The 24,624-nt window shown below is 43.6% G+C and overlaps 1 protein-coding gene across 1 annotated transcript in view; it reads right to left on the reverse strand.

Moving 5' to 3' along the window:
• SEMA5B (semaphorin 5B) overlaps positions 1-24,624 on the reverse strand; it is a 132,576-nt gene that overhangs the window by 11,914 nt on the left and 96,038 nt on the right. Inside the window, 9 exon segments of the mRNA XM_050899525.1 lie at positions 5,433-5,638; positions 8,798-8,842; positions 9,752-9,901; positions 10,818-10,988; positions 12,806-13,024; positions 13,685-13,910; positions 15,299-15,446; positions 16,959-17,102; positions 20,266-20,447. Of these exon segments, the coding sequence (XP_050755482.1) occupies positions 5,433-5,638; positions 8,798-8,842; positions 9,752-9,901; positions 10,818-10,988; positions 12,806-13,024; positions 13,685-13,910; positions 15,299-15,446; positions 16,959-17,102; positions 20,266-20,447 (1,491 nt within the window).

Below are 24,624 nucleotides of genomic sequence, written 5' to 3' on the forward strand. Positions count from 1 at the left end.
TGTTTATTTTTTCCAGCTGATTACATCAGCTAAATCCCTCTCTAAAACGCCATGCAGCTAAAGCAAATACTTAAGGGAGGCTGTTGATAACTTATTGACGACGTTGGGTATCATCAACTGCTGGCTTATGTCTGAACTTTACAGCCACTTCCTGGGGCTTGAATGATGCACAGTAAAAGGGTCACCGGGAAAACAAAAAAGCTTATATCACAGTGCTATCAGTGTATGTGCTGTGATCACTACAAATAAATGGGTTAGCCAATTTTAGTTGAAGTAGCAACATATCGAATTAAGCGATAGGACACTGAAGCCCTAACTTTTCCATGGCAGAGGGAAACAAACATCCTCAGAGACCAAGGCTGACTTAGACAAACATTCCTCTAGGGCACTTGAGAGTAGTTAAAGCTCATTTAAACTTGAACCACTGGCTGTCTCCCCGCTATAAAAACAGTGTGTTTTTCAGCGACAATGAAAATGACCATCACCAAGAGAGAGACATTTAAAATCCATACAGGGATCCACTTTCCTATACCCTGAGCTTTATTCCTTTTTGCAATATTGAAAGCCACACCAAATACCCAGCCCGTTGTTTTATTCAGACAGATTCTTCTTCCAAAGACAGAATTGGTTTCTGTTTCATAACCCTCCACGTTGGTATTTTATTGCCATGAATTATTCGGGATTAGTAATGAAGTATGGATCACAGTGTCCGGAGTCCTTTGCAGAGGGTGTCTGCTCTGCACTGTTATTTGATTCTCAACAGCATTGTTCTCACTTTATTAAAAAATATTCATTGTAGCTTCTAATTTATACAGGGTCCCAAGTGATCTACTGAATATTCTCCCCATTTTCTGGCAGCTGCATTTATATTTGCTGTATAATTTTGGGCAAGTGCAGGACTCACAGTCTTACTGAAGTTAATGTGTATTGTTCTGATGTCCTCCTAGAAACTTCAGGTATCGGGTGATACATCAAATATTTAGTTTCCCTCTTTCATTGCCATATCCTGCAATCTCACTCAGTTCTCACCTCATCTTCCCCCACAATAAATTTGCTCATTGACATAAATGACTGTTTTGCTTGAGCACAACTTCAGTGTTTGGCCTTTAGCTTCTACGGGAGCAGCGGTGATGCCCAGAGCAGATGCAATGCTCAGGTGCTTCCTCAGCTTATTTGAGGCATCAGTACAGAAAGAGTTTGACTGGGTGACTCACGACTAAAGCTGTGTTTAAGGAAGGAAGGACAGAGGGAGGTCTGTCCAGCACAATCAAGAAGAAAATCTGCAGAATCATCATCATAACCATCCTGCAAACTTACGTATCTCACTAATCCCATCTGGCCTGATCCAAAGGCCATTGGATTTTGGATTTGGACCAATGTACAGACGCCTTTGTCTGTCCAAATCGCATGTAGAATAAAATGTTGGCTCTCTTTATTGGCAAAGGATTTAGCAATAGGAAGAAGTTCAGTCCAAACCCTTTCTCCATGTGTGGCTGTTCCAAGAGCTCCTAACTCACAAGGGCTCAACCTTGACCCTACATCCTCCTGTTTCTACTGCAGGATCATCTGGCTTTCCATCAGCATGACTCTAATAAGTAACTCAACATGAGTAAGTCACCGAGCAGCTGAAGCACGATGTTAATAAAGAGGATCTCCTCTCTGCTTTGATAGCCAGCTATTAACTAATCGGCGTGGCAGTACTGGGAAGTTTGTAGGTGGTTCTGTAACCCATCATGCCAAAATGTGAAGAGTAGATAATTTTTATTTCATTATGCCCTTGTTCTGCACAGTCTTCAATATTGTCAGAGTGCTGTATGAACTTTAACCAATTAATGAAACATGAACTGCTTATTAGGTGACCCAGAAGGTCTCTCCCCTACGATCTGTGAATAACAAATCAAAATCAACGTACTGCTGGTAAATGCATATGCATGAAATCTTTTAAGACATCATGGCTAAAATAGCTAATAATAAACCTCACAGCATTCTTGAGAAAGCAAAACAGGAAGGGAAAAGAAGCTAGCAAAAATAAAACACTTCTGCAAAACACTGCCGAGGCAAGTTAGCATCAGTTAAATGATCAATAGGTCTCCATTACGTATGATATTTACATCTGATCTGCATTACTGCATTGCTGTGCTGAAATGTCCAACAAGGCTCATATCAGCTAGCACTTCCTTCATTAAAATCTGCCTTCATATAAAATTCACCTTGATTTATGAGTTTGCATTCAGTGCTGTACATTTGAATGTAACACTGCCAAACTTTCTACTGTGTTCACCTGCTGGTTGGAGAGCAGAGATATTTCAAGATGAAAACAAACTAAAGAGGATTGCAGAAGGCTTATTATTATCAAAGAATGGAAAATAATAGACTTGTGCATATGCTTAGCCTTCTGCTTCCATCATGTCACTGTGTATTATCATTTTCTGTTATTGAAAAGTAGTCTACACACCATGTATTTCCTTAATCATGGATTTATTAACCCTTTCACACACATACACATACCTACAATGATTCTTTCACTTTCATTACCTAAAAAATGTTTGGGGCAGTTTTCTTGGTATCTGCTGAATAGAAACTTACCTGGGTTTAGAATCTGGTATTTCAGGTGTTCTCATTTTCTTTCATACATACACATTTTAAATTCAGATGGGCCCATATCCAAGCTCAGTCCAATCCTCATTTTCCAGAAAGTGAATTTTAGCTCCTCCGTCATTTGGATGTTAATTGCGTAGCATCACAATAAAACCACACATGCTCCTTGAAGGCATGAAAAACTCCCTCCTGACCCTTAGAAAATCTGCCAGTTTTCCCTAAATATAAAGCTGGCTAATAACAAGTTCTGTAAGTAATTACACAGCACAGAGCACAGAGAGCCTTCCTCTTACTGCACTAACGCTATATTCTTCAAGGGAACACTGAGGAGTGGCAAATTTGTACTATTAAATGAGACATTTTCAGGCAAGAGTTTAAGAAAGGAGGGACAATAGAGAAGATGAACATAAGGAAATATTCAACAGGAATAGAGAAAAGGGGCTTCACTTGATAAACAGATTTTACCCTTTCTGTAAATCTCTTTGCCTCATTCACCATGCTGAAAGAGTATGGCTTTGAGTTCTTCTTAGCAAGTAGCCCCTTGCTCCTAAACATTTTGTTTTGGTCTGTCCAAAGACTGCAGATTTATTCATTTGAACTCTTTCACTTCCTAACATTCTATAAATAAGCCCCATCTGGTCTATTTCTCCTTGTGTCCAAGTCCCTTCTCCCCCTAGCCTAACTCATACAGTTCCAGTTAGCTAATGCCTTCCTTTAAATAAACTAGACTTTTCAAAACTTGATCTAATGCCTAGGCTCTTTTTGTCCCTCGAAAGAAGACTCTAACAGCTGCTCACTGTCACTACACACTAGATCAAGTATTCAGAGATGGATCTATCAGAGGTCAACTCCTTACTGATACTACATTAACTATTCTGCTGCTATTTTAAACTTTGCTTAGCTTTGTTATTACTTCTACTCCACTGCACCACTCAGCATAGACATATTGCATTTCATAATCCATTTACCCAATTGATCAAGATCGTTCTGCGAACAACTTCATCCTTCTAAGTTTTAACCATTCTTCCTATTTTAGCATCATCTGATAACATATGATAGCACAATATAAGTCATGAGGAAAATGTTAACGCAAAGCCAACCCTGTAACTACCTGCTTTTGGCCACAAAAATAAATTTGTCTCTTTTCTTCATTGTTTGCTATGTAAGAAACAAGGGGATACTCTTGCTCATCTCTTTATTCCTGCAAGTTTTTCTCATCTGGGTCTTCCTATTGACTTTGCCACAACTACTCATATAACTGAAGGGATTACTCTCATAGTTTGAAGCTTCCAGGATCAGGTCCTAGTTCTTTACCTGTCTTAATAATTTATTACCTAACCCGTATATGCAGAGTGTGTAGAATAATACATCCTGTGAAACTTTGTTAAAAGCCTCTGAAAATCCCAATATGTCTGCTGCTTCCCTCCTATCTAGATCAATATTTATTTAATTTAAAAAAGGAATCCAATTTGCTTGACATGATTTACTTTCCACAAATCCATGCTGACTCACATTATGATGCTGCACCCCTATTAAACTGTATGCAACTGTAGCCTTATGCTGCTAGGAAATGTATTTTTGAGACTGCATTTATAGGCAGTGGGATCCTCTGAGGGGCTGCAATGCCCGACACAAGGAATTCAGCACATGCTTATTGCCAAACTGGTCTGTTATTTTCCAGCTCAAACTGTTTTCCTTTAAAACACCAAAACAACATTGACTCTTTTCAAATGATTAGATGCAAGCTCTTAGTTCTGATGCATATTCACACTGCAAATCATGGCCATGTATGAGGAATCGTCCTGTGCCCGGCATTACAAAATCCCTACGTAGAAAGACTCCCCAACATCCAGGGAGTTTAGACTATGGCAACGGTCCCACTGTTGATCTTATTGTTGGGTCTCAGTCAGAAGCCAGGCCAGATCAGCAGAAACAGACAATCAAAATGTCAACAGCACATAGCTATACGAAGGAACAAGCAGCTGCAGGGTTTCCTTCTGTTTTGTGTTCATGTCCCAAATAATGCTCCACGCTGTTCAAGTGACCTTAGGCCGGCTGTTCCTCCCGTGGTGACATGAAGCCTCTTCACCCATCCCACTGCTCAGTTCTCTGATCCCACACTTCACCTGGAGTCTGATGCTCAAATACAACAACGTGCTGCTGTCTCAGCATATTGTCTCTTGCACTCTTAGTCCTATCTGCTCAGATAATGGGTGGTGTTCTCTTTAGCAAGCAGACATGCCAGCAGAGTATGCCACTTCAACACTCATCTCCTAAGGCTTCAGCTCCCAGTTCTGCTGCTATCGTTGAATTCTGCATGGCTGCCTGGGCTAAGTTCTGTCCCATACTGATAGAGGGGGCAGAACCCTCGCTGCTTTCTCATTCTCTCCAATTTGGCAGTTCCCAAAGCATTTCCAGAATCTCATCCTACCATATAAGCATTTTCCCAGTTATTTGTCTAACGAAGTTTCCATTTTTATTCTTCCTCCCCTCCGTTTCCTCTCACCACACACTAACAATGCACTGAACTGAGCTCTTACTGGTTTCTTAGAGGACAATTTGTATACATACAATAGTCAGAATGGGCTGGAGTATCTTGGTAGGTACTTGCCAGACTGGCATTCATAAGGACTGTGAAACAGAACAAAATCCCATTGCCGTAATGGGACTTTTCAACCCCTTTGTGACACTACGACTAAATGCCCCTTCAACCCCACGCGTAATGCCAACAGCTGGGCACAGAAACACAAACCTACCCAATTCCAACCATGACATAAATGCAGAATTTGTTCAGGTAGCATCAAGCTGTTGGTATTTCTCATCAAGTACCCTACCTTGAACTCCATGGGGGTGTACTTCTCGTTCTTGGGGGTTGTGTTGCCCTTGTAATGGAGATGGTTGGGAGTGGTTGGGTGGATAACGGTCGACTCCTGGGACTGCCTCTGACAGCGCTGGCAGTACACGTAAATCACAAATGTTAAGAGGCTAGAGCCAAAGAAACAGGAGACCCCAGTGGCAATCAGATGGATGAGACTAAAACCTACAAGGGAAATGACAAGAGATGCTATTTTTAAAGAACAGCATTTTTTCCTCTCCCGACAAGACCACAGGTGCAAATCAGAGCTATGACATCTCGGGATCAACATTAATAAGCTGTTGAAGCCAGAGTGTTACGTTCTAACATAAACTGACATAATCTTCCTGCAAATCGGTCTCCCCACTGCAGCTCTGCCTTGTGCAGTTTAACAGGTTCATGTATTGTTTTCTCAAAGCTCCCTCCCTGTCTCTCCTCTCTCCCCTCTATTGATATTGAAACTAAACATTATGTTAAGCTGACAGCTAAAGAAATGAGCCGTACAAACAATGCACATTAATGGATTCCAAAGCATGTGCGTGTCATGGAAATAAGGGGATAAAAATGCTCAGTGTTTCTCTGAAGGGGAAGGAAGGGAGAGGAAAGCCCTTTTGTCAGCTGCCCAGAATGCCTGGGACTGTGTGGGGTGGGGGAGATAGATACACATTCCTGCCCCATGTAACCCAAGTGTGCTCAGCATTCTTGCTTATTCACGAGGCGGCATTGCCTTGGCCATGTCTGCACTACCTCTGAGGTGTATTTGTACCGCTAACAGTCGAATAGTGGTCCTCAGGGGAATGGGAAAGATAAGGTGGACAAAGGAAAGGGAGGAACTGCTTGAAAAACATTTCTTTGTTGGCTTTCTCCACAAACTGCAAAGATAGGAAGCCAGTTGCAGGCAGGTGCCGGCAGGGTAGCTACAGTGCAAATATTTCAAACAGAAAAGCGCTTGGACTATAAAAGCCTCCTACAGAGATCTCTCCATGTGGGATTGCAGCAGCACCCTCCAAGCACAGCGCTGACCTCTGGAAGGAGCTGCAGTTGTGCATCCCACGCGCTGGGAGGTACCTAACTCGCAATTCCAGCTGGTGGGGGGAAGACAAAGTCAAACAGTACTCCTCATTCCTCCCTCACCTCAGAAGGTCTCAAACCCCATGGTAAAATGAACCACAAACAGATCTCCACTGACAACAGAACAAACAGCAGCGACCTTTACAGCCACCAAGTTAACGAAGCAACCAGAGGCAAAACTTTATGACCCTGTTGTCTTTTGCTATGTGCAGGGGGGAATCTACAGAAAAAGAATCAGCAATGATGACTCCAAATGCTACTGCCTTGCCTCTGCCTTTGCTCTGTCATCTTTCAAACAGGAATGACAGGGGCTCTAGTGCCTGGGGGGGACCCCTGACTGCTGGCCCCCCAGGGCAGCTGTCCCAGGGGTCAGCCACATCGCTTGGTTGCAACTGCAGTGGTAAAATTCCTGTAATACTTAAAAAGCCAATTCATTTGGACAGACTGCTGTGTTGACTTGACTGTGGGCAGAGAAATGGAAGGGACTACTCGGAGAGTGGCTTTAAATGAGGTTCATTCTTAGTCTGATCACGGTGTGCATTTTTTTGGTGCCATCTTACATTTTAACTGATATGCTTTTCAAATAGAGAATTCTGCCCATTAGTCTACGGCTCTCCTCTAATCTTTAGTTAAAAAATATCCTCCTGAGTTTAAAAAGAACAAAACCAATAGAGTTCTACAGCAAAGTAATGCACTTCAATCATAATTACAGTAAGGAACATACAGAATTTATTAGACTGATGAGCTACATTTATTTTTTAAACCACACTATAAAATTCTATTGCAAGATTACCACTTTCTATTGTGTTTTGGATGATGGTCCAAAAAACCAGCAGAAAGATGATAATTTTCTACTAAATGTTACAAGACTTTTCCAAAAAGTCATTTCCTTTCTAAAAACCTCTGCCTGCTTTATATTACTCATGAGAGCTAAAACACAGAATATGTAACTCTGCTCAGTAAAGCCACATGACACTGCCACATTCTCCTCCTGCCCAGCTTTGCTTATATTGCAGTGAATGTTTCATTTCACTGCTACATTTGCAAGCCACTACAGTAGGAAATCCTTTCTAAAACAGAAAGCTCTCTTACATTTCACTCTCACTTTTGAAAGACCCATCTGATTTTTCAGGTGACTTTTAGCCATATCTTAGGGAAAAAACAAATTATTCTGTTTGCAGCATGTGCGTCCCCAGGGGGGAAGCTTTCTGGCTCATCACTTAGAAAATATAGATTTTCTGAGATGCATCAACAGAATTTCTATTGATTGGCTTCTTTGCCAAATATTGTAGAACACTAAGTAATAAATGATATTAGCTATGGTAAAATGTAGATTGCAACAGCAAATACAATGGTGGTGGTAAAAGATAGAGTGCAAGCCATAGCAAGGAGTCCTGGAACTGAAGCAGATACGTTGCACCCTCTGAGGGAGAAGGAGTGACGCAGAAAGCCAACTGTTACATTGCAGGTGCTGAAATCTTAATTCCATTGATTGCCCCACAGTCACAAACCGAGAGGCCACATTTCCGTGCCACAGGTGGCATGCCTTTTTTTGCCATCATCTCCACAGGGAGAAGAGATTTTGGCAGCATGCAGATCATCTAGATCTCAGCAAAGCAGGGATGTGACGCTAGCAGGAATTGACGTGGCCATTAGTGTGAAACTAGCATTTTAAAATCTTGAAGGAACCTGCCATTTTCTTCAGTTTGCATTTTTATCATAGGGGCTCCTAGGGCAGTGGAAAAGTGACACTAATGACTGGATCTTTCCAAGTTACATGCAGAAAGGAGATACAACTTCTGTGAGAGATGAGAACTGGAATGAAAGGAAGTGCTTGGAGGACAAGTATAAACTCTAATCTCGTCCTATATCAGCAAAGGATCTGTCTAAGAGACCCTGTTCACTGAAATCTTTATAGGTTATTTAAAAACACCTGCCTCCAAACAGCTGGAGGCTTACAGTGGTGGAATGAGGAATATCCCTTCCTTTATCCTGAACCATTTACCCTGTGGGTAGAGAGAGACAAGCAATGTGCTCCCTGGTAATTAATGACCCTCAATGGCCAACCCAAACCCCCAAATAAATAAAAATCTTGGTACTGACAAGTGGACATGCGATACATTCCCCCAGTCTGACTCAGACAGCAAGACTCCAGTGGAATTAAGGCTATCAGTGGGATATGAGCTGTATAGATTAATGGTTTGGTTGATACTGACAGGAAGAAAAGAAGCCATGTTAAGATAAAAATAAGACATATAGTTAGTGGTACCCTACCTCCACAGTTCGTGCTCTCATCAATGCTGGAGGCTGGCAGGATCACTAAACAAAGAGAAGATTGGAGAAAGTTGTAATTTTGCCATCACTTTACCTCTCTAAGTAATTAAACCCCCTGTGCTCCAGACACAAGAAGGTGCTCACGTGTTCTGCAGCAAGCTGAGAGTCTCTCTAAATTGAATTATAAGCTCAGAGTGTGAAACACATGCAACAAAACCCCTTCAAAGACCTGACAATTCTAGTACTGTTACCTGATCACTGTTTAGCTTCTTCAATTTAAGGGAAAGAAGATAGCTGAGAAAACCATGAAAAAGAAGAATACCATTGCCTAGAGATCTCAGATTTTTAAGTCAGGGCACTGTAATCCAGAAAAGAACATGTGGAAGGGAGTTATTCAGTTTAGACCCATATCAAATATTTGCCTGAGATATTCAATTTCCACAAAACACAGGGTGGAAGATGTTGATGACCATCTGTCCATCAGCTGTGTCGCTCTGTTAGACCCTTGATTAATCTCCCCACTTCACACACCAATTTTCTCCATCTGCTTCACCTTATTTCTTCGCTCTTTTGGGATGCTTCTTTTGATACCTGAACTCAAGGACCTTCTGTTGCCCATATCCGTACTGAGAACAGAGATAATTTTTATAACCTAGCCTGAGATGAACTATGCAAGGTTAAAAGCTTCAATTCAGGTGAAGCAATACTAGTTATTTATTAGAGATCTAAGTAATTCTGTTTTAAAGAAATGCTAAGCATTGCCTTAAAGGAATGCCAGTTGCCCTGTGCCTGCCACAAGGGAGTTTATAACATGTTTGTTTGTTTGCTTGTTTTTCTAGAAGCGTCCAAACCCAATTTATAGTAGAGAAAATCTCAGCCTAGCTTGACAGTCTGGGCATGAGCTGCTCTCCTGAATTGGACCAACCTCTCCCTCTTTGATGACACCGTACATACCAGGAATTTCATTATACAGGCAATCTTGGTACTGCGTGCTGTTTCCGACGCACTGAGAAGAGTCTGGGCTGTGTACCTCGCAGTAACGGCTGCGGTATTGGATGCCCTCTTCATTACACAGGCTCCACTCTGACCACTCTGACCAGCCACCTGAAATCCAAGATCAGGAAAACACACAGACAACGTCACCAAGAAGGAAAAGGATCCCTTGTAGATACCAAACTTCTCCTATGCTGAAGGATGTCTAGATCCTGGCCTGGGCCTCTCTTGCGCATCTAATCCAGGAGCCTTTAGTGGATTTAATTTTCTCAATACAAATAACAGTGCAAGCATCATACCCTACTTGTCAGGTTGTAGTCTTCTTAATACAGACTGAACCAACCCTTGGTGGAGCACTGCGCAGCACAGAGTTGTGTTAAAAGCTTCTATATCAGTTCTCTGGTTAAAGACATACAAGGAGCTTGATGGGGCAATGTTGCACCAGGACCTCCAAGTTTTGAGGTGGCCTCCCAGGGGATACCTCAAGCAGCCAGCACAAGTTACAGCAGTTAGAGTGTTTTGCTGAGGTTCCTAAGGGCAGGAGTCAGCCTGCACTGGATCAGAAATACACAAAGGTGGTTCAAAACCAGCACAGATCTAAACCCTATCCTCTGAGTTGTAGCACATGCTCATCTGCCTGTCTCTGTAAGAAAAAGGAAGGATTGTCCCTTCAGCAACTGTACAGATTGATGCTTCATGACTCCTTTTGTTTGTCTTGTAAGCTTCCACATTGAAGAACCAAGCTCCTGCTTTTTCAACTACTTTAAATGGATCAGCCATTAATAAGATTTTGCCTGTCCAGCACCAGAATGCCAGAGCATGGGCTACTGAAAAGGTAAAGAGAAAGGTGATGCATTGCAGTTGAACACTGGGATGTCTCCTTTTTCCCTGTCTCAATAGACATTTACTGAATGGACAGAAAAGCTTCTAACTGGTGGTGTTTCTGATTTATTTTTTAAACATTCTGCAGATGTGCCTTGCTCCCACTACCACCCAAGCCAACTGGAGCAGGGACGAGAACTGCTACCTTCACATGGGTGCGTGTTGCAAAGGGCCTCCTCGGTGTGCAGACCAATGCAGATATCCTCTCCGCTAGACGGAGCTGGATTAGTGCAAGTCCGCGTGCGCTGGTAGTGTCCTCCTCCACAGGTTGCTGAGCAGTGAGACCAAGGAGTCCAGCAAGACCACGAACCTTTCACTGAAGGACATTGAAAAGCAAGGAGAGAGAGGTAGATGCCGTTGGTTACTCCTCTCACTGTGACAAAGCTGGAGAGCCCCAGTATCCCACCTTCCAGATCCACCCTGCCCAGACTAGCTAGCAGTTTCTTGCACCCCAGGACATTTGGGCCTGACAACAAGAACTTCATATCAAGAGAGGGTATGAATGTGCTGCACTCTGTGGATGCAGAATGAAGTCTATGCACAAAAAGACTCTGCATCATAAAGTGCCAAAACAGAAACTATTCTTTAGGGTAGTCACTGAAATATTCCATTCTATTCTATTCTATGCTATGCTAATCCTTTTTATAAAACAGTGTTCTTATTATTATTATATTGTCTCCTGACGCTTCACCTACAGCAACAGCAGATTTACTTGGGAAAAAAGTGCTGTATAACCTAAGTGGAGCTTATACGGCACCTTTCTGTGGGGGCCCTGAGTCCTCTAGTTCCAACCTTCAGGAAACAGAAACTCAGAGGCTTTATTTATTGTCCCTGCTCATTGCAGGGGGGGTTGCACTAGATGACCTTTAAAGGTCCCTTCCAACCCAAACCATTCTATGATTCTATGATCTGAGCACAGCCTCGTAACAGGTTAATAATAAAACTAGAGAGGGACTTAAGATCCCTGATTCCCACCCCCGCCTTGTCAGGCTACTAGACTGCCTGATTTGCAGGTCCACATGCCATTAATTCAGAAGATAATAACCTGGTGACTTAGTGCAAGATAAACCCAGGATTTGTGTATATACATTGAGTGAGGCAGGGAAGGAGGGAGACACAGAGAAATAGTAATCATGCACTCAGAACAGATTGTAAAACATCATAGTGTCCAAGGGGAGAAAACAGCACAGAAGAAGGGCACAGACATTAGTGAAAAGCCACTGAGAGCTTCCAAAATAGTACTAATAGCTGCCTTTATAGTGCTAGAGTTATTTTCTTTTTATAGGCCATAGAGTGCAATATTTGACACTCCTGCTATGCTCTTGCTGCACATTCTGATCATATCTGCATTGGAATTTTATCTTCATATTGAATTTTAGAATCATAATAATAGTATTGTAATATAGCATTTTCAAGTGTAGGCCACAAACTATATTGCCAGAGGTAGATAATTGCTAGAACTGCAAAGAGGCAAGGTAATTTGTGTAAGATCACTTAAATTTAGTTTAGATAGTTATTACAGAGCAAGGAGAAAGATAAGTGAGAGAGAATACAGTAGTCAATGGTCTATTATTACTATTCTGGACCAGGAGTGCAACATAAACATGAGGACAAACTCGAAAACCAGGAAACCAGGCAAGAATACTCCCTGCTGGCTGTGCAGGAAATGGTAACTGATGTCAAGAGTAGATGCCCATCGCAAGAACAATACGTAAGCAGGAGAGGGGGAAGAAACAAGTGTTCACAAGAAGAACCGCCACATCAAGCATCTCTACACAGTATTAAGCCACATTTATTAAGCCTGTCTCCTCATCAAGGTGCAGATGCACCATGATGCCCTTCACTGGATGGAGCATCAAACCTTCTTGAAGCAAAAAATTGCTAGACAAGCCACGATACTACTTCCTCTAGAGCATGTGGCTGTGTTACCCTCTGAACTGAGGTGAAACATAAGTCATAGCACTAAAGATCACATGGGTCATTACAATAGCTTTAAAAAAAATTAAGGAAAAATCCCCCAAATTAAAAAAAAAAAAAAAGAAGCTTGGAAATACTGATTTTTTTTTTGTGGCTCTACCATTAAGATGGGGAAGAACACCTCTGAATTTCATGCAGGAAGATAATCATGGTTACCTGGGCAGGGATGTGGATTGCAGTCTTGGTACTCCATCGCTGACCCCACGCAGGGCAAGCCACCATTTTTAGGTTCAGGGTTTGTGCATGTTCTCTTCCTGATCCTAAAGCCCAACTCACAGTCCCTGGAACAGGAAGACCAGGCCCCCCAAAAGGACCAGCCCCCATTGATAATCCGTGCAGAGGTCTTACCAGTCTTCAGGAGGTCATCAACAAGAGCTTCAAGGAAAACAAACAAGACACCACGAGATCACAAATTAATCAGTTGTTGCGTTTTTTGAAAAGGGCTTCAGCTTATGAATAAAATCAGGATATATGTGCCCTGGTGAAGAGTTTCTGTCGAAAGTCCTTAGCAAGAATTTTGTTCCACAGGGTTACAGCTAAGCTAGACACAAAAAGAAATCTGTACACACACACAAACTGGGTCTACTGATAACCTTGATAAATGACCTTTCTGAGCAGCAAATTGTGGCAGTCGAGGCTGTGCCCTCAGGACACTGCCTTGCATCACAGCAGTACTGAAGGGAATAACCCCAGAGGCAGTGCACAAGGGGACCTCCAGAGAGAAAGAAGAGTAAAGACACACTGTCCTGTAGAATGGCTCTTCTCTTCTTTACACCCTCATTACTTGCCTGTTCTCTTTGCGGCAGCCTGGCAGTACCAAGAACAAATCTATACACTGCCATAAGCACAGAGCTCACAACTGTATTGATCTCTAAGTTACAGGGCTCTCTCCATCCCTGCCATTCTGCAGTGACACTAGTCATACATGTCGAGACTTATGCAGACACAATCAGGTTCTTGTTGTTCTGAGAGGTTTCCCCTTCCACCACCAAACCTAGGCTTGCCCTATGGTCCCCCAGAGCTGGCAAGACGTACAGTCAGTATCACACACTGCTGAGCCATCATTGGGGCAGAATCGACTCTCGGTTTTCTTCCTCCCAAACTGCAGCTCGTGGGGATCAGACAGCTGGGCACGACACGTGTAGCGGAAGCGCTGCTCCTGGCGGGCACCGTTCTGGGTGATGTTGACAGGCATCCAAGGGGTCCAGGGTGTGTTCCTGCGCACCTCTGGGCAGCTCTCTGGGTTGCAGGTCTTGTATTCCTGCCAAGAAGGAAAACCACTCTCTCCTTACTTATTAAACAGCAGCAGCCTAACTGACAGAGATTTATTTACACTCCAGAAAATACGGGGCTACCCTCTGGATCTAAAACAACCTTCATCCACCTTATCTGACCTCACAGGCACAAGCCAGTGCTGGGCACAGCACAAAACGTGGTGACTATGGAGGCAGTGGTGGTGCATAACTTCAGGTGGACCTCAAGGGTGAACTATGCTTGCTATTTTTATGTCTCCCTCAGCTTTGTGTTTCTTTGCTGTCTCAAAGTCCTGTGGGGCTTCGAAAGCTTGGTACCTTATGGGCAGGAGAATAATTCAGGCAATAGATAATAATAACAGCAAACAAGTTTTCTGCTGTGACCCTGAGATGCTGCTCTCAGGTAAGCCTAGAGGAGCCCCATGAGGACAAAATGTCAGTAAGGTTTATTCCTTGAAAAGTTTATTGTTTTATTTTTAAGATGGGTTTAGATTATCTCTTTTTACAGCTATTTTTGTTTGGTTGGCTTTTTGAACTCTCTAGTGAGGGCTATGAACCATTTGCCATCCTCGGTGTAGAGCATCCGTTGAGTACAGACAACGTTCTGGCTGGATGGGGATGGGGTGATTTGGGGTCTTCACAATTCTCGCCGCTAGTGGGAGGAATTCCAGTGACAAACATTGCATTCTTGTTTAAAAATAAATAAATAAACCAGTCTTTTCTGGCAGAGGGAAAGAAATGTAATGCTTAAGGACTTCACGATTCTAGAGTAAATGCCAAACAGCTTGTGAACAGATGGGAGGTTCCAGATCAAATCTGCTTACACTGAAAGAAAACTCTCCACAAAACTAATTAAAACAGCTGCATGAAAACAGCTGCCAGAATAGGAAAGGGAAAATAAAGAGAGAAAATGAGTAGCCATTGTCTAACTGATGGGTGAACTAGGTGTTTTACCTGTTGTTTACTCAAGTATGACAGTGAGACTCATTTCTGATGTGTGTAGGGTCTCATTGACTCAATAGGAACATCCTTGGGAGTGGGACAGATGAAAATAATGTGTAGTGCTTTCAGGTAAAGGACTTGATATCTAAGCCTACAGAGGCCTAAGGAAGTCCTCTGTACACCAGTCTGTCCCTATCTGTACACACACACACACACACACACACACACACACTCTGACACACACACACTCTCACACCAGCTTCACTGACTTCGGGAATCTGCCACCTCTCTGCTTCTCAGTTCATTTCAGCACCCTCTCCAGCAAAAGCTGAGGACAGCATTTTCTTCTAGCATAAGAAATAAAACCAAGATGGAGAGAGGAGTTAAATACCAAGTTCCTAGATGGTAGATGTCAATAGGTGCCCCTTATGCAATGTCAATAAACAATACATACCACAGCACAGCCTGGACATGTATTTCCGTTTTCACAGGACCTCTGTCTTGAATGAATCCCTCCACCACAATTCACACTACATTTATTCCAAGGACCCCATGAAGACCAAAAAATCGGTAATGGACATGGACTGTTCTCATTACAGAATCTGAAAGAAGAAAGTGCATTGCTCAAAAAATATCCATGTCAGCACATCTGAGGGAGAAAACGGTGATGGACGCAAGACTGCACACTGCATTTGGGTGCAATTCATGCATGCACAGAAAGCCAGCAGAAGGCTGACACAGCAGTCAGATTAGCAATATTCCTGTTCATGGCAGAGAACTGTACCCTTTGTACAGAATGGGGAGTGGTTAACCAGGCTGAGCTCAGGGAGACAATTGGAGTAAATGGTCAAGATTGGGTTTTAGGAAGTGCTCTAATCTCAAAACTTTTATGTACTGAATTCACAAAAGAGCTCATAAGCTGAAGCCCATGTGTCACAAAGAGAGAGAGTGGATGGTAAATATTTTCAATGGGATGACTAGGCGGAGGTCAACTCAACAGTGATTTGTCATTAATGGCAGGTGCTAAACACTTGACAATCTTCTCTTCGCACGATCTGGCCCTTACTACTGCTTGGACCCTAAGAAACTAGTGTTTGCAACTGGAGCTGAACTAGATGCTATATGCATCTAAAAGCAGGCCCTAAATTAATGCTATTTCATGTTCCCTTTTCAAAAGGTAACTTTAATTCTGTTCAGCTTTTTAATCAATATTGTTCTCAAATTGAATCACACAGGACTGCAATTGACTCAGATGTAGTCTTTAAAACCCAAAAGGGACCATTGTGAATGGCCACAAATCAAACCAAACATTAAAATGTCCTGAATCAAGGAAGTTAAATGAATTGCCCTTTGTATTCTGAGAAACGCAGAGAGATCTGTCTTAAGTGACCACTCAAGGGACAAGCAACAGCCTACTGCCAAGCAGAGGTGGCCTTTAATGAAATGTCAAATCTGGAAACCAAATTGGGATGCCTTGAAGCATGTGTTTAATGAGGGGCTGGGCTTGAAGAAGCGTAATAGTGCAGATGGCTCTCTAGGTTCAAAAAGTATTGTCTTTTAGTGATTTTGCATGAAATTTGCTTAGTTTAGAGGGGAAAAAAAGATGTTTTTCTGATGCCAAGCTCTGCAAAAACTCAACCCTGAATCTGTGAGTTAAGCTATATTTTGTCTTGAACTTCTTTTGGTGCATCAGCACAATTAATAGAGACTTAGGAATGGTGCAATTGGCAGTGAAAGCTGCACATATTCAACTGCCGCCTCTGGGATGGATCAGAACAGTTAACTGTATCTATAAACTCTACACTGCTAACAGCAGGCACAGCTTCTTTCGTTGAGGAGGTCAGCCTTCTGTTTGGGGGACAGGAATACTTGTGAAGGTCTGAAAGGTCCTGCCTGAGAGTGGAGGTAGGTCTGAAGTCTCTGATGTTCACAGGCTGGTTGAAAGAGAGTGGCCATGCATGTGAGCAACCTCTTCCCTCCCAGGCTCTGGAAGGCCTTCTGCTTTGTGCATTCAGCCAAACAGCCTTAATCTGCATTCACATAAGAGCCACCACTTCCAGCTGCCAACATTATAACCACAGAAGTGAACACATGGCGTTGTGGACATCTCTTACCTTTCTTCCCTGCTCTGTCCAACGCAGACCCTGCCCCCGTACCGTGGAGCGGGGTTGCTGCAGGATCGCTGGCGGACCTGAAAGCCTATCCCACAGGAGGTGCTACACGGGGCCCAGGAAGACCAGGGTGTCCAAGCGCCATTTCTAATAAAGAGAGTGAGAGAGAATGGAGTATGGGGATGAGCTAATGGTCTGCCCACATCACGCCGTGCTTAACAACAAAACACGTAAGGCACTGATGGGGGAATCATTGAACTCATTGGAGAAGAGATTATTAATTTCAACCAGACTTTATATCAGTGGAGATTTAGAAAAGGGAGTTTCAAAAGTGCTTAGCATTGGCCTAACTTTCCTCCCATTGAAGTCTCTAAGAATTGGAAAGGAAGAGAATGAAGCTAATGCTGAATGATTTTGAAAATGCCTCCTAGGATTTGCTGGGCAACAGTGTGGTTGCTATAACTCTCGCTGACTATTCCCCCACCATCTCCCCCATGTTTCATAACTCCGCTTTTTCTGAGCCAATGGCTTATCCCAAAGTTGTATTTCCTGGACTCTTCTGCACAAAGAGTGCAGGTTTTGAGGCTCACGAATGCCAGTTGTGCCAAAGGATGTAAAAAACCTACCCTCTGCTAATTCAGTAGGTACTGATGCTTTAAATCTCTTACAGCAATACTACTGCCAGCTCCCATGGTTTTATCACAAACCTCATAACATTTGGTGTTTTCCTAAAGCCTTCAGCATTGAATCCTATTAAGTGGAAATCTCAAATTTCATTAAAAATAACAATAATTGCTTCTAGCTTTCATGGCCACCTGCAGACGTCACTGTAGCGTGACCTTAAATCTACAGAAACCAGAAGCAATTAAGAGCTCAGAGGCAGGATCTTAGTTTCATGGTTTAATGAGTGATCACATCTCTGCTAAGCGGTGGTAACTTGGCCTGAAGCAAATGTGATGTAAAACCCCTTAGTTCACACCTCAGCGACAGAGATGTCGGCAAATGCTCTGTGCCTCGCTCCTACGACAGGCTGAGCACGTGCAGGCAGTCGGCTCCTGCGACGCTGCTGCCATGCGGTGACTCAACCGCGTGCTTACACAGAAGCCAACATTTTCATCTTTAAAATCTTGCATTTATTAAAGCTCACCTTCCTCTGATTTGGCAGCACTACTGAACCTTGGAGCAGGAGAGGAGGAACTGTATCTCATCTCTTCTGTGCTGCAGGTTTCATTTCATATGGAGCCAGTGGCAATGCTCTGTCTTACAGAACTGCCTAATCTTGACACTTCACTGCCTTAAGCCAAAAAATCTCATTGGTTTGGGTTTTTTTTTTATAAAGAAAAACCTTTCTAAAAAGTCTAGTCAAAAAACAACTCAGGTGCACTCTGGTTCTTGAAAGCTAAGCTTGAAAACAGATGTTAATTTTCAAAGCATTTACTGAACTAATAACACTGCTGGCAAGAAATATTTTCTGGCATAGCACCAATCAGGGCAGAGGATGAAAGTTAAAACCCACATTGCCCTTCACACTTTTTGTATTTGTTATCAGCTCTTGCCTGTTCTTGGCAGCTTTATTTCAGAACCCTGTTAGATGTTTCTCCCCTCCTCCTCTTGTTCTCTCATCCCTCTCCCTCCTTCCCTTCCCCTCTCCCGCCCCAAACAAGGTCAAAGAACAAGAAACTCACTTATATAAAAATCCTACTATTCCATCTTATTCTGCCATGTTTTAACCCATATACTACCTCCCCACTCCTTAACCCAAAAGAAAGATTATGTGTAAAATCACGAAAAGAAAAAATCAAATGGAAGGTTGCTGTTATTGCAGCAAAAAAGGGAAAGTAATTTCTACTAAAAATTCCTCAAAAAACCAACAATTCTCAGCATCTATTTGTGTTTCAGTATTTTTAACAGAAATAAAGACACCTTCCATTTTCAGATCTCCAGCTTTCTAATAGAACTCATCTTTAAGCATCCTGCTCGCTCTTTGCAAAAAGAAACCTCAATGCCATATGAAGTCAATTAAAGGAAATTTGAGGGCTGAGGCGGATGTAGGATGACCAGATGTCCCTATTTTTCAAACCATGCTGTTTCCCTATGTCTTAAGATTGAATAATCTATTTTTCATCCCCTTCTTAGAAGCTGTTCCTGCCTCTTTGGCCATCAGAGCAGTGCTGAGAAACCCATCCCACTGGCACACTTTCCATTTGCCACTGACATAAAAAGCCTGCCTGGGGAAGGCTTCGCTCAGCCCGTGGTGGCAGCACAGGGGCAGGAATGACTGCACGCCTTTTGGGCAGCACAGCCCACAACTGGAAGGAGAGATGCCAATTAAAACATGAGTATTGCTGAATTTTTGGTGCCAAGACCAGCACTGATCTCCAGGGATGAGTCAAGAGACAGCTGTCCTTAATGGAACGAATGTTTATGGAGAAGATAAAGTAGATAAAAACTGTATTGACCCAATATTTACCAAAATATTGGCTGGCCCCACCCTGGTTAAGTAGTGCTTACACTATTGCATCGTCTTTCCTTGAGTCATGACATGAGGTAGTCTGAGGGTGGTGGGGTAACATGGACACAAACACCATGGCTATGTTTGGGCACCCGACCAGAGGACATTCAGCTTCCATACTGCTCAAGCACGAGCTTCAGGCTTCCCTGGATCGGCAGCACTTCGACACAAGCTGAGCTACATGCGTTGTTTAAGTGCTGTCCCCGGCAGGCATGCGCTGCAGCAAGCAGCGAGCAGCAAGTGCTGCTCGCTGCCAGACAATGATCTGTTGCTTTCACCTAGCCAGCGTGCTGCAGACAGTTCACAGACTCGCAGAACAAGGCAAACAAGCCTTGCTTGGAGCGAGGCTAGGCTCTGTCTTTACAAGCGTTGCTCTGAAGGAGCTCTGCTCGCTTTTGGCAATGCAACCTCGGAATCCAAACTCTGAAAAATGATGAGCTTATTGGATTTTTTGAGCTTATTGTTGTTCAGTTGGCTAACAACTACCTCTGCCTTCCTTACTCACCTCCTTCTGATGGGTCACTACTCACTGTACAGTTGAGGGAAACTGAGGCACAGCGTAGGGAAGGTTAATGCGTACACTAATTTGGGGTGCTCATCTTTCAAGAGCCCTGGCTGAAGTCCCTTCTCTCAGAGCCCTTGGGCTCCTTCATTTTTCACTGACTTCAAGCTGGACCTCACATACCTCAGTTTGGCTAGGATACAACAACATGGTCACAGAAACACAAGGAAGGAGCTAAGCTGTGGACAGGCACAACTCCTTTTCCCTTCCTAAAAAGCACAAAGATGCTGAAGTACCTTGAGCAATTTGCGACCTCGATCCTGGCCCCTTCACAGCTGCGACCTCCGCAGCGAGGACGAGGGCTGTCACATGAACGTGACCTACACATACAGGAGCCTGTGCTGTCCCCATCCGAATGCTCACACAGTTGCCATGGGGACCAAGGCCCCAATCTTCCATTTGTTGTCAGGTTTTTCACCTAATTTTAAAAGAAAAAAGGTCATTAATAGCAAGTTTACATTTCTGGAGACAGCCCCACAACAGAAATGCCAAACAAAGCTGCCAGGGGGATTAGGATGCAGCTTAAGATGGGAGCTGTCTGTGCTTGTGAGCAGGATTCAAAACAGAGGGTTGTTTTCAGACAGTGCCGCATCAATATTTACCCTCCAAATTCCACCCCGCATACCTAACATGTGCACACAGGCACCCGAACCAACCCAGCCAGCACCACACCGGGCACAAGCATCCATCATCTGCCACACCACAAAACCACCACGCTCCCTCATCCCACACTGCACAGCTTCAGCCTTTCAAGCAACACAACGGCTGGTGCTGATTGTCCCCACTCCATTATGCTCCTGCCTCTGCAGTGCTTGGGACTGTTCCTGCAGAATATTTTCCGAGTTAGCGTTCGTATAACCACAGTGACCAGCTGAGACTGGGGCCTCACTGAGTTTGGCCCTGTCCAAACACGCAGTAAGAACTGGCTCCCTTTCTAAACACAGCCGTAGCCTAAATGGCTAAGCTGGGTGTAGGATAGAAAAGTGAAGGAGATGGTGGTGAATAGAATTAATGCTGAGGATCACATAGCAGGCTAAAGAGCAAGAATTCATCTCAAGGCAATTTATAGATCAGACCACGCTGCTATCTGTTTCTTCTGCCCTTTGCTTCATGCCTGTACAGCCCTGAACAGGCTGGGGCTTGAGCTTCCTGTGCACTGTAATGAAGAAGTAAAAATACGGTAGTCCTGGCAGACCAAAAGCATGAGAAACAGAACTATTTCAGCCCAGGACTGGTGAAGACCTTCCAAGAGATAGGGTGTCAGAGCTTGCTCCCCTGTGCCTTGTTTTAGCCAGTGCTGCTAGGTGAGCCCTACGCTGAGGACTGGGGGAGCAAGCTGCTAGGGCCCTCGCTGCCACGGCTGACTTGAGAAGATGAGCGCTGCCTGCTCCTCCCAGGATCGCTCCCAGGCCACCCCTGCCTTCTTGTGCCCACTCCACCGCTACTGCAAAATCCAGCAACTCCAGGACCATGTCTGCAAAGCTGCCCTGAACACCGCTGCCCTGGCTTCCCCTGTGCTCCTGACTTCAGAAACACGAGGCGGAAAGACATCCACGCTGGCCCTGCCTAGGTACAGCTATTTCCTTGCTACAGCGCAGCACCATGATGCACTCTCCCCCAGTGGCTCCCTCCATCCTCCCCACCCCATGTCCCAAAGCGCAGGGCCTCGCAGGCGGGATGGCATGGATGGTGGCTGCCTGCAAGTGGCTCATCCCCACTGGTGTCACGCATGGGGTGGTGCTACGCTCAGCAGCTTTGGTAAAACCGCTGGCAAAGGCAACGCTGGACTTGGCCTCAGTGTTGCATGCAACGAAGGGTGAAGAAAGGAAGAGGCTGGGGCCCTGGCGAACAGCCCTGGCCCCAAATCTGAGCCAGCTACTGCTGACAAACCCCGCTGTGCCATGCCTCACTGAGCTCCGCAGTCAGCAGGATCAGTCCCCTGGGCCGTCCCAGGGGGGAAATCATTTCTCCTGCTTTACACACAAGGAAACCGAGGCACGGAGAGGCTGTGAGCCTGCTCGGGAGCCATGCAGGGAGCCAACCACAGCCACAGGAGCAGTGCTTTCAAACACTCATCCTCTGAAACACGCTGCTCTGTGCTTATTCTCCAAGTCTGGCACTACGTTAAACACTCACAATACACCTCTGGTGGGCTGTCATCTTCCCCTCTCACCCATCTACAGCAGCATCAAAAATATGCAGCAGTGGCATGGAAGTAATTTAGATCTGTTACTGCGCTCGTCAGGCTGCAGTCAGCGGGTTTCAAGCATCTGTTGTAAACCTTTGTTTGCAATAGATTATCATGTCGTCGTAAAAATTTGCTCTGGGCTGCAGGTTACAAGGCAAGCTGCCCAGAGAAGAGAACACTGAGTTTTGTTGTTGTTGTTGTTGAATTTGTTGTTTTAAACATGTATGCAGTCAAAAATCAATACATTAGGGTTGCTAAAAGTCAGGGGGAAAAAAAATCAAAAGAACTACTTTGAGATATTTAATACTAGATTTTTATCTCCTTTTTCCTCCTGCCTTACAAAAGTCATAATCCAAGTATTGGATCATTTCTATTCATTTTTGAGCCAGAAAGCCTTGCTGATTCCAGCAGGGAGTTCTGTTCAGAAATCAATGGTATGATATGGCCCATGGCTTCAATTAAAAAAAAAAAAAGCTGACAAATAATTATTGGCTCATAAGTGATACTGGGAAGCAACCCAAAAATTAAACAAATAAGCAGCCATAACCGAAATGCTGAGATTTATAAACATGTCACGTTGTGAGTGTGGGAAGTTTTTATACTTAAGAAATTACATATGGATTATTATTCCATCTTTAAATTCATAAAAATATCTTCAAACGAGCAAACTTGGGAAGTGGGATAAAAACCCATAGGCATTGATCTTTTTCAGGAATATCTTTACAAGGCAAACCCTTTGTAGCCAACACAGTGCCCATCAGACAGAGAGGACATCTTTAAAAACACATGTGATCAAATGTCCTTCTCTCATCTGACAATTACCAATTCCAGAGTTCTCATATTCTATAAACTGCCATACTCCCACCAAAAGCATCACTTTTTCATTTTTCCTTGTACCATCTAAAGGCTCAAGTGCAGGATCTAAAAATTCAGACTGACCACTCCTACCCCCCGCTACCAGGATATTTTCAATGTTTATTCTGATATTACAGATAAGGCTAGAAGTATTCCTTGTTCTTTCCATTCATCTATGCTTCCTCTTAGGATTCAGATATCAACTGCTTATAACTTTGCCAAGCTTTAATTATTTCAGCTGGAATTTTCCATGTTGGCTGTTTGATAGAAGCTGAAAAGTCTTGCAAAGTTTCAGTCAAAATATTTCAACCATTTCTAAAATCAAATCTAGGGAAAAAGAATGTCCATAAGTAGCAACCTTTTCCTTGAAACAAGCTAGTGTTCAGAGCAAGGAACTGAACTTTATGTCCTTGTAACACCTTTTCACAATTCCCATGAAAAGCCATTCAAATCTGTCTAGCGCATAAAATCCTTGGGAGGTGGGGAGGAAAATTCTCAGTTTTCAGAGACTCATAGATTTTGATCCTGGCACCTGAAGTCTTCTCTGCGCACTGGGCATGCTTCAGTGTGGGCCAGAGCAGGATTATCGTGCACACTGCAGCTCTGAGTGGCTGAGCCCACATGAATTGAGAGCAGGGTACAAGTCTGCTAGACACCCCAAAAAAGGAGTGGGGAGACTGGCACTGATTAGCAAGAAAATGAGGTAGCATGGAGCAGATGCCAGATAACTGAGATAGGGGTTTGCTGGACACATAGAGCGGGACTGGGATGAAAATTTGCGAGGAAGAGCATCATTTGGCTTGAAATATGGAGGACGGTACACTTTATTGGGAATACTCAATTCCTAACTTGCCAACCACTACCAACAGTGACTCCATGACCTTGGCTAGTGGAGTTTGTTAGCCAAATCTAAAGTTCCTTTCCTGCTGGTGGCTCACGTTGGCACCAGTAAGATACTATAAAGTAGGATGTGGCTTTGTTCAGTTTACCTAAAACCAAAAAGCACCTCACTCCCTTCTCCCAAGCCTAAGAAGAAACAGCATGCAATCATGTATTCAGGACCCCCTGATATGACACATACACATACAGGGAAAAGAAGAGCAGCATGTGCAATTTGTGTCCTATCATTTCTCAATGTTAAAATGTTTGACATTGCAGCCTCAGCAACGAACCTTTAGGAGGTTCTGGATGTTAACTGGTAATAACATATATTAACCATTGCCCAAGGTACTATGTTAACACTATATGATTAACCCTCTATCTAAGGTCCCTTAATATTAAAGCTGGAGAGTGGGAATCCGTGGTACAATGTAGTGCTGTACAAAGATGTTTAGGCTAGCTCTGAACAAGCATGTTTGCACAAGAGCAGCAGTCAAGTTGTGTTAGTGTTGTGGTTGACTCATACAAATGCCTGGCCCCTGTAGGATGTAATTCAGTAATATGCCAGTTCTGGCTTTAAAAGTTGCTGCATGCCAGTCTCTCAGCTGTGCCAGGACATCTGTTTGTGGGCTAGGCTGCAGAAGAACTCACTGACATTATCTGGGTTAGGAAA

This window comes from Gymnogyps californianus, chromosome 7 (assembly GCF_018139145.2).
Source record: "Gymnogyps californianus isolate 813 chromosome 7, ASM1813914v2, whole genome shotgun sequence".
In the NCBI taxonomy this organism is placed as follows: domain Eukaryota; kingdom Metazoa; phylum Chordata; class Aves; order Accipitriformes; family Cathartidae; genus Gymnogyps; species Gymnogyps californianus.